General features: G+C 40.7%; 1 protein-coding gene across 1 annotated transcript in view; it reads left to right on the top strand.

Annotated features, from left to right (window-relative positions):
- Window positions 1-980: 980 nt before the first annotated feature.
- Window positions 981-16,697, top strand: part of kif3ca (kinesin family member 3Ca) — a 31,513-nt gene continuing 15,796 nt past the window's right edge. Inside the window, exon 1 of the mRNA XM_006792729.3 lies at window positions 981-2,964. Within this exon, the coding sequence (XP_006792792.1) occupies window positions 1,555-2,964 (1,410 nt within the window). The 5' untranslated portion in view covers window positions 981-1,554. The remainder of the gene's footprint in view (window positions 2,965-16,697) is intronic.

The following is a 16,697-nucleotide window of genomic DNA, read 5'->3' on the forward strand; positions in this document are numbered from 1 at the left end:
TTTTATGATGTCACTATCAAACTGTCTGAAAACTGAAAACCACTTTCCAACAGATCCCAGTCTTTACTGTAGCTGTGGAACTTTGCAGTGTCTTTGCTGTAGTTAATGTTGCATTCTGAAAAATGCTGCATAATCCCCTTGACAGATGCATCTATTTTTTTTCTTTAAAACCACTGGACAAAAGCCAGATTTTAAGACAAGCGTCTGTCACACGACAATACATGGATCATTAGAGGAGGGATAGTGCTTTTATTTTCCTTTTGGAGCAAAATCAATCAATCAAAAATAAACTACAATAATATTCTCTGTATATTCTTGCAACAAATCTATTTCCACTAAGGTATCCAGCACCAGTCCTGTTTGATCACATCACCTTTTTATTGTGTTTTTATGTAGTGACAGTATGGCTTCTTGAATATTTTCTGTCTCTATTATTGTGAGAATAGAGGTAATTGAGGTAATTACACAGAAGCAGGAAATAACCCAGCCGACCCTTCAGTGAACCAGTAAATACAGACTCCTGCTGGGTACCCAAGAACTCTTCAAGGGCCAAAGCTTTATTTTAATTTTAGAGGAGATCCCATGTTTCTTTTATTTTTTTTACAGTTCGAAAATAAACAGCCAAATGAACTTTTCTTTATGACAACATCCAGTGTGTAATGAGAGGGTTATGTATAAATTTTCCCAAGCTTAATGCACTTAAATGGGAAGCTGTGCTTGCTAAATGTCGGTGTGATGGCTATAATAATACATATGAACTATAATTTTAAGAAAATGTTTCAAATTATGGGGACATCCACTGTGTAAACACACACGCAAACGGTCCAGTTTAAATTCCCAGCTGTACAAACCATCCGTGACCATTTAACGAGTTGGTGGCAGCCTTGGACAAGAATCGAGTCTTTGGCGAGGCAAAACTCAATTTCCCATGATTCTTTGTTCCAGTCCGCAGTGATGTGGGGTGTGGTGGTGGTTGAATGACTGTGTATGTGGGGTTGAGGGAGGGTGAGGGGGGTGTAAAAGAGGGAAGCTCTGTCTCTCCGGACGGACCGAGAGCTGCAAATCCACCTCGGAGCATCTCTGCGCGGAGTACGGGAGGATGCGGACAGCGGTCTGCGGCGGAGCTGCACGCCGAGGACGATATGCGTGTGATGTCTGAACTGATTTGTGTCATTACCGGCGTTGTTGGATCTTTTCTTTTTTCATCGGACTGCAATGGAGCGTCGATCCAAAGCGTGAGAGGTGCTGATCGTCCGTCTGCTTATAGGCTCATTCACGCACAATAAGCCAAGGAAACTGGCTGTTACACACAGTGGCAATTCATCATCTGTATTGGTAAATATCTGAGTCTATGCTATTTGGCACTGTGGCTGTTTTCCATTGTGATATGACCAAGAAGCCATAATGATTTTTTTTTTTTAATGAATGATTTAAAGAAACACATGCAGTTAACCGACGGGATATATGCTCATTAAGGACTTCAGAGGGCTTTGTGGACTTAGATAATACACATTTTCCTTTTTTGTTGTTTGCAACGAGTAACAGAAGCCAGTCATGTCAAAGAACAAGAGCAGTGAGTCAGTGAAGGTGGTAGTTCGATGCCGCCCTTTGAGCCGGAAAGAGGAGTCCAATGGGCCTGCAGGGGGAATAGTGCAGATGGACCTACGGCTGGGACAGGTAATCCTCAGAAACCCTCGTGCACCACCAAGCGAGCCCCAGAAAACATTCACATTTGATGCAGTGTATGATGCAAACTCCAAACAGCGAGAGCTGTATGACGAGAGCGTGCGGCCGCTGATAGATTCGGTGCTGGAAGGGTTTAATGGCACCATATTTGCCTATGGGCAGACAGGAACTGGGAAGACATACACCATGCAGGGAGCGTGGCTGGACCCAGAGAGACGAGGTGTGATTCCCAATGCCTTTGACCATATCTTCACACACATCTCCCGCTCCCAATCTGACAAGCAATACCTAGTGCGGGCGTCCTACCTCGAGATCTACCGAGAGGAGATTCGGGATCTTCTTGACCCCAATCATGGCAATGCTAGAGCCCTGGAGCTCAGAGAAAATCCAGATACTGGTGTGTATGTTCAAGATCTCACATCCTGTGTCTGCAAGAGCATCAAGGAGATTGAGGAGGTGATGAATGTGGGCAATCAGGCGAGGGCGGTTGGGGCAACAGACATGAATGAACATTCGTCCAGGTCCCACGCTTTGTTTTTGATCACTGTGGAGTGCAGTCAGCCTGGGCCGGATGGGAGGAAACATATACGGGTTGGACGCCTTAACTTGGTGGACCTGGCTGGCAGCGAGCGGCAGGCCAAGACCGGTGTCCAGGGCGAGCGCCTGAAAGAGGCCGCCAAGATCAACCTTTCCCTGTCAGCACTGGGAAATGTTATCTCCGCTTTGGCAGATGGGCGCAGCGGACATGTGCCGTACCGGGACTCCAAGCTTACCCGGCTGTTACAGGACTCTTTGGGCGGGAATGCTAAGACTGTTATGGTTGCCACACTTGGCCCGGCTCCTCAGCACTACGACGAGACTCTCACAACCCTTCGGTACGCCAACCGGGCCAAGAACATCCAGAACCAGCCCAGAGTCAATGAGGACCCCAAGGATGCTCTGTTGCGGGAGTTCCAGAGAGAGATCGCTCGCCTCAGGGCCCAGCTCAACCACAGGAAGTGGAGGAGCAAACAGAAGAGTGAGCAGGTGGAGGACGAGAGCTGGGACGGAGACCAGGAGAAAGAGATCGAGGACGAAGAGGACGAGGAGGTCGAGAAGGAGGGAGAGGACTACGTGAAGCTGGAGGAGCAGCGGCTAGAGAGGGAGAAGGAGGCCATTAGAGGAGACCAGGACTTGATTCCTGACGAGAAGCAGAAACTGCTGGGAGAGAAAGAGAGGATGATGGTGGATCTGAGGAAGGAGCAGGAAGCCACAGAACAGCTGACCGCCAAGTACAAGGTGAGTCCAGCCAGGTGGTTTGCTTCTTTTTGTTAAATTCTTCCTGTCTTTCTTTGTTCCTTATTTGCTTTCTTTCTTCTTTTATTCATTCCAGACAAACACACACAAAAGACAAATTGAATAGTACATTCTGAGGCCATAAAGGAACAGAGCAGGAGATAAAACAGTGAAAACAAAAACTAGAAACAAATGGTGAAAAGTGTGGAGAGATGCCAAAGGTCCACAGATGATGTTAGATGGTGCTACACATTGTATTGGTGCTGAAATTCTCTACATTAAATTAAATAAAAAAGTACTAGAAATACAACAAATTTATTGGAAAAGTTAGTGGTTAAAGAATTACAAATCACAAAAAAAGACATTTAATAAGCTCCAATAAAACACTTCCTATTCATTTATTTTGGACTTTAAGATCTATTTTGTTAAAATATACATGTAATTGATCTTTTCTCCCTGATAATGTTAGCAGAAGCTCTTTGATATTGTACAGTGATGATTTCTGAGAGTGGACTGGCGACTTGCCCACGGTGTATGCCTCAATAACAGCTGGGCTAGGCTCCAGTGTCCCCGTGACTCTTAAGTGGATAAGCGGTTAAGAAAATGCATTGATCGATGATTTAACAGTTTAACGATTTATTTGAATAAATGTTAACCCCTCTTATTGAATGTCATCTTAATGTTTGTTTTAAAGTAGAAGAAAAGAATCCGCTTATTTTAGGTTTGACGTTTTATTCCAGAGGGCCATACTCTCTCAGAAAAAGGACATCTAAAGTCAAACATGACACACATGGTGCTGAAGTATGGTAATCGGTAAATTTGATGGACATGACAGATTGTTTTACAGGCCTGAATATCCAAAGACTCGCTGGAGACACACTTCTTGAGATTCATTAACACAGTGTTGGATTTGATTGATTTTTCTCTGTGGTTGTTGGATTGAGATGGTCCGCGGGCTGATTCGGACTGAGGGTCGTATTTTGCCCACGTCTCCTTTGACCCTTACTCTAATCCCAAAAATCATAACTGAAGGCCAAACTCTGACCTTAACATACACTAAAATTTAATCTGAAAGTTTTAACCAAACAAACAACCATCTGCAGCTGTGCTTCAGAGTTAGAACCGGAGTAAATGTGCTACAGGTGTCGAACTCCAGGCCTTGAGGGCCGGTGTCCTGCAGGTTTTAGATGTGTCCTTGATCCAACACAGCTGATTCAAATGGCTAAATGACCTCCTCAACATATCTTGAAGTTCTCCAAGGTCTGGTAATGAACTAATCATTTGATTCAGATGTGTTGACCCAGGGTGATATCTAAAACGCCGGCCCTCAAGGCCTGGAGTTTGACACCCCTTTGCTAACCTTACTAAGTGTTCTTATTAGTGGCCCTGTAGTATAGTATATAATTCAGTACATAGTACATTTAGTACATAATTTAGTGTAGTGCATAATTTCCCCTAGGGATCAATAAAATATTCTGATTCTGGTTCTGATTCTGTAGTGTAGCATTTTACACCTTTGCCTAACAAGCAAAGGATCCAGTTCCCTTTGGGGTTGCATCAGGAAGGCCATCTCTTCTTCTACAAATGTCGTCACTACTACTACTGGTTTGAGCGTTCTATTAGAGTAAAATTAGATTAATTGAGTAATATATAAAAACATGAATATCAAATGAATTTGTCATTGTATTGTTTTTGGGTTTTTTTTTTAAATTAAAGGAACTGATTAAGCCCAGTCTGTTTAATTGCTGCACTATCAGCACCTTGTATTGCTGTACTCTTCCATAGTTTGTGTTTATTATCCTCAGGTTTGTTTTAAGCGTTTACTGCTAATCTGATTGCTTAGAACAAGGCATAGAACAATGTATAGAACCAGTGCAGTTTCACAGCAGTTTATGAAATAGTCATTAAAATGAATATTTTATACTTTTAAAGGGCTAAAGGTTTGGATGCTGAAGGGTTGGTATTGTGGTGAATCATTTCACTGCTCATACACTGCAGACTACAGTTTGGTTAGGCAATAAAAATACTGTTTTGGGTTTAGAAAACAATCATGGTTTGGGTTTAAATACGGTTGTTACCCCCTTTCAAAGCTATGTTTTTTCGGTTGCAATGGTGATGCATACCCTCTAATGTGTCAACACATGTGCTGCACACAGAAACAGGTACTCCTGCTTCCTCCCACAGTCAAAAGACACATGTTTAGTTATCTGGTGGTTGTGAGTGTGACTGGTTGTCTGTCTGTCTTAGCACTGCACCCTGCTGCCTTCCTGTCAATGACAGCTCGAATAGGCCGGCAGCCCTTTCATGACCCTGAGTTGGATTGGTGGTTAAGAAGACTGATGGATGAACACTTTCAAAATAGTGCTGACTGTCACAAAAAATGAATGTCTGTCAGATTGTCTGTCAACGCACAGATACAAATGGGTTGCTTTTTTTGTGATTATTTCAATTTTTGTGATGAGACTGAGCTGCTAGGACTCTCATGCTGCTCTGTATGCTGCATTGTAAAAGCTGGTTTGTAGTCTGAGTACACAGTCAGCTTGTTAACGCCTCAATGTGACCTTCAAAGACACAGATTAGTGTACTCATACTCTGCAGTCTGTATTTTGAATGTGCCAGTATGATGGTTTCACTTGAAATACAAACATTTCTACAATTATTTGCTCTGATATTGCTGATTAGACTCCTATAGCTATAGCTGCTGTTACTATAGTCTTTTCCTTCTCAGATTACACTTACTAAACCAGTCAGATCTCTTTAAATCTTCATTTAGGACTATTAATAGCTGTGCATAGATGTGTTTTCCCACATAGCACCCTGTATCCACAGTTTGGTCTGATGTCTCTCATATGTCCCGACAGGCACTGGAGCCACTGAAGCTTAAAATGTCAGCTCTCTCTTTGCTATAATCACACACGCCATCACACAGCCTGCAATCAAAGACTGAGTCAGAGCCGCATTAATTAGTTGCTCTGATTCATGTGCATATCCAGTCAATAAGTCACTCGTGCAGAATGACTGAATGACTCGCTCTATAATACTTTAGCTGCAGTCTCTCGACCATCCAACACGAGACACTGCCAGATCAGCTTACTGATCAGCCCGAGGGCATGGAGTGAGGAGACGAGAGGAGGACAAAGATATTTTCAGTGTTTCTTCTAGGCGAGCAATAGAAGGGCAGTATGATGTAGGTTTGCATTTGAAGGAACAACCTTTCTCGACTGTTATCAGTTTGTGAGATTCTGTGTATTCTATGAGTAATATTAATGGTGTAGTTTGAATTTTTGATGTTTCCACTTTCTCTCAGCCTACAAGCGATCCTCTAAAAGCTCTCACAGCAGGGGTGTTAACTTGATGCATTCAGCAGTGGGTTAAAAAATATTCAGTGTAGGCAGAAAGAGAGTAGTAAGAGCGGTAGCAGCAATTGGAGAAGTGTAATAACAGAGAAAGAAAGGATTTTTACAGATTTACAAAGGTTATAATTATCCCTAAGAATCCAAACAAAACTGATGTGCATGGACAAATTGATCCATTTGGCCTATATGTGGATTTCTTCCATGTAGGAAAAGCAGCTAAAGTCAATATATGACAACTTAATATCCATATTGTTGCAAATATGACTCAAAAATTACATAAAAAACATAAAAAGTTGCTAATATACTGGAATACAGGCAAGCAATAATTTTGAATAGTTGCTGCCGAACATCGTCGTGCAGTGGTGGCTCTTAAATTAAAGAAAGTCTTATTGAGTGAAAGATTTTTTTGAACCAAAGGGTTTGTATTATTGTCCAGTTTCAAAAATAAATCATAGACTATATACAGAAGATATGCAAGTGTGCTCACACGCACAGACAGAAGGTTGTTAGCACACCCCAACATTTTAGTGCCCTCTATATAGCCACCCCTATGAAAACATTCTGGAGGCACCCCTGCCCCCACAACACAGATCGTCTGCTTCTTTTAGGCATCTCAGTGCATTCCTTCACATGTTTTGGCTTCTGTCACTTCCACAGCTGTTCCGTCCCGTTATCAGGGGTGGGGGGAAAAATCGATACTGTGTAGTATCGTGATATTTTGTTTGCTAATAATGTATCAATACAGTGACAGCAGAAATCGATATTTTGTTACAAAAAAAGTTTTTGTGGACTGGAACACGCTCTGACTTCAGAGCATGTTGATCCTTTTTCTGAGCAAGAATCCTGACATTCCTTCACTGTCCAAATGTGTTTAACTTTTTTTTTTGGCAGCAATAAACATGACAGTTTACTGATTTTAATTTAAGACATGTTTTATTTTAATTAAGTTTAAAACTTTTTTATTTAATGTAAAATTATATTTTGTTTTAATTTACTTTCAAATTCTTCAGTTGCTGAATGGGCTGCATAGTTTTCATAAATTGCATAGTTCAGAATAGCTATAATTGTACCAGATGGTTGCGTTCAGTTAAGTTGGACTAGACTGTAATACAAACCGTTCAGTTTGTCAACAATATAACTGACTGAAATGAGACAAAGACTGTGTGCGAGACTTTGTTATTAGATAAAATGAATATTGATAAAGTTTACCTTTATGTACAGAATCTAAATATCGCAAAATATTTTTTAAAAATTGCAATAATATCGTATCGTGCGTTAAGTATTGTGATAATATCGTATCATGGGATGTATGGTGATTTCCACCTCTACCCGTTATTATCTGTTATTGTTGCTCAGGATCACTGTACATTATGGCCATTTCCATCTGAGTTTTTGGAGTGAAACTATTCTTGGATAAGAGGGTGGGGCTAGCTTAATTAGCCATATTATTGTAAATCCATTTCAATGCAGTGAAAGGCACCAACAGCACAAAAACAGTCAAGATGTGCAGTTTAGTGACTCAAATTATTGCACATCAAGCCCAAAAGACAGCTAGCAAAAAGGAAAAGGTGTAAATGTAATCTAATATAAATTATCCTATCCATACAGCCCAAGATTTCACCTTGTTGAGTTGCTAGTGAAATGTTTTAATGTTTTTTCATGTGGAAAACATCTCAGCGCTTATGCAAATTTGAAGCAGAATGTATTTCCAGAGTTTTATTTCATGGACTCAGCTGCTCAAGCTCAAAACGAAAAATCCTTGAAATTGGCAGAAACAGCCAGAGCGCTTATACTCCACTTTAAGAGCAGAGTAAACATGTTCATTTTTGCCTCGTTTCTACTGTTTGGCAGTTTGTGATTGAAGGTCTGAGGTGTAGGAAGTCCCACGAGACATAGCTAAATGTATATTTGTCTGCTGATCACAGCACTTTCATTTGAATCTCCGCATGAGGCTTCTCATATTTCTCCTTGTTGTTCTCCAAACAGCCATGAGATGAAATCTGTTTAGTGCTAAATTGTATGAAATTTTCTGTCTGTGTACACAGTTTAGATTGTCTTTGGCTCTTTATGTATGCTTGATGGTGACTGGGTGGTTGCCGAGTGATGAGAATGAAAAACTCCCCTCGGGGAGGAAGATGATTAAGGGTAAGAAGTATTTCCTGCCTTTGATGCATCAGAAAGAAGGAAACCTGATATACCCCACAGCAAACAAGATGAAGGTTCATTTGTTTGCTCCAACGAATGGTAAAATCTAACAGATAACTGTGGCGGTAGATAAAACCTGAAAAAAGAGCTCCATTGTTGTCCAAAAATAGTAAAGAAACCCCCCAAAAAACATATAAACAACACTGCTCCACTCAGTCACATGGGTTTGTTAATACCATGAGCAGAAACATGAACACTGTTGACAAGTTTTATGCCATCAGTTCATGACTCAATTTAAAAGTAAATTAAATTATGTGACTTTACACCACTAGTTAGTCTAATCTTCTCTCTGCGCTGATCTTGAGAGCTCATGAGGTTACATTAATTTATGATGTAGTTCAGCCCTTGCAGATGTTTTATGCATGGTCACAAAACAATAATTTAAAGTTCATTAATATACACCACAGATGGGCTTCTTATTGCTACTCCTGTTAAGTTTCATCCAAAGGCATGACTTTTGCAACATCACGTCTGAACAGTCTCCATAAACACGAGCAGATTGCACAACGTGCCAGTGTGAGAATATCCACAATAACACAAAAATCTATCGTGATTCAAGGAAAGATCCGTGCATCCATTTTCTCCAGCTCCTATATAGAGCTGGGTCAAAGAAGCCCAGACCTCCCTGTCGTCAGCCGCCTCCTCCAGCTTGTCCAGGGGAACCCTGAGGCGTTCCCAGGGCAGCCGAGCCGAGAGATGTAATCTCCCCAGTGTGTCCTCCGTCTCCCCGGGGGTTCCTCCACACTTAAGGAAAGATATTCCTTTAAAACATATAAAGGATAAACACTCACTTAACTAACAAGAATAGATAATGATTCATCAGTAATTTTTAAAACATTACATAATCCCTCCTTACGCTTTAATTTATTACACTACATTAAATATATCTGGGTTTTAGTTTGACATCTTTTTCAAGGATTTAATTAGTGAAACTGTTCCCCAGATTATTCAGCACTGACAATAACCAGTTCTTTCAGCTGTAAAGCAGCTGAGTGGATGTTATTATAGAGAATAAATATGGTGGTGTATGTTGTGTTTATGGTTATTGTTTCCAGTAGTTACATCAGATAGAGTAGTCTTTGCATTATTTGCACAAGAGCACAACTCTAATGTTCCCTATCATAGATAAAATATAGATGATGTTGACCTCTCTATCTAATTTAGTCTCATTAAAAATAATAAAAACAAATAAAATAAAATCATAAAAAATATAAATAGAAAATGTTTCTGTTTCTCTAATTTTGTAAAAACTAGAATTTATCATGCATTTATTTATATGATCACCTTGCTCCTTACCCACCTAAGTACCCTGGCCCAGCTTCCTTTTTATTGGCTGAGGCTGACATTAACCTGCCAATCACAGAAGGTTGCCTGAAGTGTTCTTTTTTTTCCTTCTGCTCTCCGGTTCAATGAGAGACAGGTTACTAGGCAGAGAGACAGAGAGAAAAGGCAACAGACTAGAGATGGAGCAGTGGAAATGCGCTCTGGAATAGCCAATTATAGATAAAATGAGATGGTAATGCAATAGAGTTCCTCTCTGCTTGTGTCTCTGTCTCCCTCGCACACTCTCGTCCGCCCAGTTAAAACACACACAACAAACAGAAGTAGGTCAGAAACCAGCCTTGTGTTGGGTCAGCTGGTGCTTCTGCAGGGTGCTGTTAGCTAACTGGCCTCCAAGGTACAGCGCTCCATCTGTGGATTGTGCTGTGACGTCGGTGCAACTGTTGTAGAGCTGTTTTGTGCCCTGCTGGAGGTGCTGCCAGATTTAATTTACGTGGTCATATTTAATGTGTTACATCCTGTTAGGTCTGCAGGTCATGATATGAGGATGTATGTCCACGTCATGCTCTTGTTTTCACCATTTTCCTCTTCTGCTGGGAGAAAAGCTGAGGTGGGACTGAACTGACAGACTCGCCACATCAAAAGGCACGTAAAAAAAATTTCAACTTTATGATCTGTCAAAACCACGAGAAATCAGGAAGAAATGGTCTATAAATCTATTTCATTTTCACTTCATTATTCAGTCATGGTTTAATTATGGGCAACCTGTAAATAAACTTATAATAAAGATAAATGTAGCTTCTGTCCAAATGTGGTAGGACATCAAACTTCCATTCTTTCTACTGGCCAGCAGGAGGCGACTCCTCTGTTTTCTGAAAAACTTGTAGCTGAATAGAAATCTTTGAAAATATGATCCTACTGCTCCCTTGATTTATGACCTCAGTAAATATTCTCAGGAGCAGTTTAAGGTCTAAATCGCTTATTTAAGACATGATGTTATTTTGGTAAATTATGATCATCATTAGAGTCAAAAAGAAGAGTAAGAAAAGGTATGATTTACTGTGGACCTGGCTAGCATCAGCCAGTTAGCACTCATCTTCATGCTTTATAACCAGTCTGCTAGGGTTGTTTTGATGGACTCGGATCTCCACTACAAACGATGATCAGAGTGATCATCGAATGGCTTGACAGTCCAGGCAATTTACCCATTAATGCTCGCACTTGTAGCATGCATGTAGGCAGAAGTAATAGTTCATCATCTCAAACGAGAAAACAGAAGGAGTCTGTTGGTTTCATTTTAAATTAGAGGTTAACTTGACTCATTTGTGGTGATGCTAGATTATCTTCTCTGCTGAACGTTTTTCCACCATGAGCGACTCTGCTGTGTGTCTGGGTGTGCACAGTGAGACTAAACAACAATTAGTTAGAAGAACAACGGGCATAAATAGAAAAAAAAGGGAAAAAAGGCGCTTGAGGACTCCCAAAAAGAGTCTAAACTCGCCTATGATAGCCGACCTTTCTCTTTATGCTGGAAGTAAGAAACTTCTTGTCTTCTTTGCTTCACTCTCAGCGAACACTAAAGGGTTTTTTGGGGTTTGGGTTGAGGCTCAGATGGTTGATTGTAGTATTGGGGCAAGAACCCCCAGCTGCCCTGCAATTGAATGTGACTGTGTGAATTTTTAACTTGGGTGAATTAGGCTGTTAGTAAGAAAGTGTTTTGAGTCCTCAAACAGCGTAGAAAGGCACAGTATAAGTACAAGTCTGTTTACGATTTGTGTTCAGGCCACACATTGTGCGGGAGGATAAAGCTACCCTATAGGTGCATGTAACCCCATCCACAGGCAGATGAAAAGATGAGAGTCACCAGCCTTAGTCTTTTATATAGAGACTTTTCTGAGAAGTCATCTGCATGTCCTGGTAGAAAAGCAAGCGTAAAGGTCCCCTGTGAAGGTTTCCTAGAGTGATTTCCAATTAAAAGCATTCAGCTTCATTCAAGAACCAGTCAAATGCAGCTTTGCTCTTGAATATTACACAAAAATCCTGAATACTGAAGTCCTGGTAAAGAGCTGGGTGTGAAGGTGAACCTGTGTCTGCTACATTAGTGGTTTTTTTTGGATATATATATGTGATTATCATTCACTAATTTACCTCTCTTTTAGTCTTTATTCTTTAACCAAGATACCTGGTTACCCAATTAGTTTTTAGCCAGTAGGGCAACTTCAAAACTGTTTAAATTCTTTAAAATAAATTAACTTAAAAAGGTTTTATAACAGTATTCACCCACATTTTGTAGGCTTGTTTTATTTGTTATAACAGCCTCTGAAGTGTGAACGGGCACCTGTGCGTCACAGCTGCATCTTTAGCATTTTAACAGGAAGTCATCGCTTTCTGTGGCACTTGAAGTGTCTAAGCTGCTTTGTCACAACAATTAGCCAGATGTGCATATTTGATTGCATGAATTTTGATTATATATCAAATATAGCAAATGACTAAATGTATGCCTCGAGTTTAATGTTATCTCACTTGGCATTAATAGGAAAATATCATCAGTGTGTAATGTTATTAAAAATGAGGAATAAAAGTGTTCAGGATGCAGTCTGGTTGCAGACTGGTCTCTAGGACAGGACCTTAGGCGCTCATTGAGTCCTCTTATCATACATCACCTTTCCCTCTAACATTTGACTGTCATAATGTGTCTAATAAAGTGGCTGTTTTCTCTCTCTTTACCTCCAGTTAGGTTCACGTTACTCTGATATTTTTTTACCTGCCTAAGCAGAGTGCAGCTTTGGATTCATGCTGTTATGAAACAGTGAGCTGCTGTCGAGAGCTTCATGGCATCATGCAGCAGCTTCTCTTCAGGAGGCTGCTGTGACCGACACTCATGTGGACTATTCTTAGATCCAGTTTTCTGGGTCAAAACTACAGAGTCTCTCCTCTACCTACCGCCTCTTTCATCGGTGCTCTCGTAATTTTTTCTGCCCTTCTGGTTTCATGTTTCTGTTAGTTTTTGAAATATATTAAATCTACCTGAACCAGCTTTAAATTGATGTTTAAAAAAAAAAGTTCAGGTTGTTTCATCTTCAGAAGAAGCAGTCTCACCTGTAGATAGCATTAAAGATAGACCTTGATGCCACCATTTGTTTGTTCTGTTTTCAAGGCTGAAGATGATTCTTCCATCATCACCATCTTGAAGGTCACTTTTCAGACCAGGAAGCTACAGCCGCCTTTTATACTGTCTGTTGTTTCACCCCACCGGGCATTTAAGCAGCTCTTCTCGAGTCGCGATTCCCTCATGTTTATATTTTTTTCTTCTTGCTTCAAGTTGGAAATTTAAGGTTTTGCAAGTCTTGTGAACTTTGAGCCTCAGTTAAATCTTTCCATCTCTTTAGGTTCTTTCTATAGCCTCGTCTTCCCTGAAAAAACCTACTAAAATCCTAACCCATGAACCCATCTTTTCACAATATGTGATGTTCAAAGTAACCTTCAAACTAACATTCATCAAAAACTATTTCCTTTTCCCCCTATAAGTAAATATATTTTATTTCCTCAACACACATACAGTAAGGTAAGTTTCAGACCGCCCCCTTTGATGGATTAGACCTCAGAGCAAGTTAATACAGCAATGATTATTGCAGACTGTCTCATCTGCTAGTACAGCTGGTAGTTTTATGCATGCTGCTTTCTCTGAAAAGCAGCGCTGCAAATTGGACAATTTCACACATCTCCATTGTAAATGTGTGAAATTAAAGAAATCACCACCAGTAACTGCAAATTTAGAGCAAACTGCAGTTTTTGCTTGTGTTAACAGAAAATCTTATTAGCACAGTCTGATCTCAAGAGTGTGAATCCACCAAGTGGAATCTAAGAATAAAAACACTGGGCTCTTTCTCTGTTGGCACTCTTGATCTTTTGATCCCTTTTGTAGGAAACTTAAAATAGACTTTGCATCGTCAGGCATTGTGAGAAACAGTGGAGGACAACCTAGCCCGGAGCAGGATAATAACTGAAACTCGTACCTCGTGCTTATAGTTTGTAACTCAGTTCGCATAAGCGTGAACTAATTTATCCCACTGCAGTTTTCTACTCTGTTCTTTGTTATCACAGGAAATTGATGTGCATTAAGTTTTGTCCTCCATCCTGCCAGCTGAAGTTCAGCCAATCAGAGCGCGTGGTCACCAACAATACCAGCTGCCTAATGGGAACTATAGATACACACATACATGTGCATGCACACACTGTATGTGCATATCAGCTTTCCACAGTATCCGTTTAAGGATCAAAAATGTATTTTACAAACATGCGCACAAACACACACACACACACACACACACAGATACCACACATGCAGCTTTATGAATAGAATAATGGCGTATCCTGTTTGCATAGCTGCCTTCCTGTTAAATTAGAGGAAAGGTCTGAATAGACTTACAGAGGCCTCTGTGTGTGTGTGTGTGTGTGTGTGTGTGTGTGTGTGTGTGTGTGTGTGTGTGTGTGTGTGTGTGTGTGTGTGTGTGTGTGTGTGTGTGTGTGTGTAGGAGGCTGATAACTGCACAAGCTCATCTCTGCTCTACATCTTTCAGCATGGAAGGCAGCATCACTGAAATATTGATGAACCAACTGTGTGTGTCCATGTCTGTTTTCATGTGTGTCTGTTTGGCTACACGAAGGCAGCTTGTGTGTCGCTAGAGAAAACATTCACAGAGAGAGAGAAATGTCTGCACATACACATCAAATATTACAGTTTTATTTTGAATGCTTAAACCCTAACTGTGATTCTTATAGCACAATTTCTAAAACTATTAATACTTATAGCAAAACCACTCACTGAGTTTGCAAAACTAAAATCACAAACACTGCTTTGCACTCAGTTTGCCATTTTGTAACACACACTTTGCAAACCTGTAGCTACAATCCACTGCACAGCACTCTTTTTGCTGAACTGTAAACACAACTCACTGCTTTACACTCAATTCCCAAATGATCAACGCACTCCTAGCAAAACTATACACATTTACGGCCATTATTTACACTATTTTGCCAACTGTCTGGCACACTGCCACATGTGAAAACTTTTTTAGATAACTAAATGGTAAATGGCCTGCATATATATAGCGCTTTCCTAGTCCCTAAGGACCCCAAAGCGCTTCACACTACATTCAGTCATTCACACACTGGCGGTGGAAGCTACATTGTAGCCACAGCTGCCCTGGGGCGCACTGACAGAGGCGAGGCTGCCGGACACTGGCGCCACCGGGCCCTCTGACCACCACCAGTAGGCAAACATGGGGTTAGTATCTTGCCCAAGGATATTTGGCATGCAGCCAGGAGGCAGCCTGGGATCGAACCACCGACCTTCTGATTAGTGGCTGACCTGCTCTGCCACCTGAGTTACAGCCACCCCATAATTAGTTCACTTTGCAATCAGCCTGAGCACTATAATACAGGTAAGCTCTGTGTGTGGAGTACAATGGAGGGAGCAGGAAGAGTGAGAAGTAGAGGAGGCCGAGGAAGAGGACATGGAGGTGAAGAATTAGGATGAAGAGGACGACAAGGACAAGGAGGAACAAGAGGAGGACGAGGAGGGGGGAGAGGACGAGGAGGGGGGAGAGGAAGGGTAAGAAGAGTAAGAAATAGAATTACTGATGACATCAGAGCTACAATAGTGGACCATGTAATCAACCATGGAATGACCCTGTGGGAAGCTGGCCAACGGGTTCAGCCTAACTCAAGCCGCTACACTGTAGCAAGTATCATAAGGACATTTTGAAATGAGAATCGGTTAGTACAGTCACTTTGCACTAAGATTTGTAGCACTGCCATATGCTAATGAGAAACACAACAATACCATAGATGTAAAAATACTGAAATTGTTACTTTACAGAATTGCTAGACGACCAGATGCTGGGGCAGAGGAAGCATGTTCACTGCAGACCAAGAAACCCATATAGTCAATATGGTGATTGCAAATAATCCTATACTTGGAAATAAACACTTGTGTTAGTTTTGATGTGTGTAAATAAACACCAGTACTTGAAGTTTGGATCCCTCTATGCTTACGGATCTATGACAAAAGTATGAGCTCAAACTGACATAGTCTACCTTGTGCACAGAGAAAGCAAAAGCCAGATGTATGTTTTATTCATACCATCAGTGTGTAGTTGGTGCATTGTGTGCTTATTAATATGATGGCTTGTGTTAACTGTTGGATACGAAAATACCATTTTTACAAAGGTGTGGAGAGTTAAGTAAGGGTTATTCGCTTTTACAAGAAAACTACAATGTTTTGCTGATTGGGTGAAGAGTTTTCTTATTTGTGTGTAGAGTTTTGCAAAAATAGCCAATAGTTACAAAAAAATGTGCTCAAGCCATCAGAAAAAACTGTAAATATATGTTATCTCAGACGGCACAGAAAGTGAAAATTGGATTTTAAGAGGTACAAGTAATGTAATATTTTGCTAATATGATGTTGTATGAATTCCATAGATATTAAATAATGAATTTAAGCACTTTGAATTAAGCCACATAAAGACGTGTTGGGTCAAAATTAGTCCAAAACGTAGCTCTACATGCATTTGCTTTAAAGACAGCAGTTAGCTTATGCTAGTGTCAGTGCATAGTTTAGTGGTTAACACACCTGGTTGGCAGGTGGAAGGTCGCTGGTTTGTTTCCCAAAAACTGAGTTTTGTCAGGAGGTGCATCAGAGGTAAAAACTCCCAAATCAAGCCTGCAGAGCAACCTGCTTTATGGTTGCACCTACTTTTTGCTCACTGTAGTCACCGTTGTGACTGGTTGTCTGCCAAAAAGTGTTTTCTAATGTTTCTATCTGTTTTGTTGTTTTTAATGTAAAATAGCTTTACTTATACTGGTGAATACACAGTAACGAACAGGATTTAT

This window comes from Neolamprologus brichardi, chromosome 15 (genome assembly GCF_056152115.1).
Source record: "Neolamprologus brichardi isolate AB-2024 chromosome 15, ASM5615211v1, whole genome shotgun sequence".
In the NCBI taxonomy this organism is placed as follows: Eukaryota; Metazoa; Chordata; class Actinopteri; order Cichliformes; family Cichlidae; genus Neolamprologus; species Neolamprologus brichardi.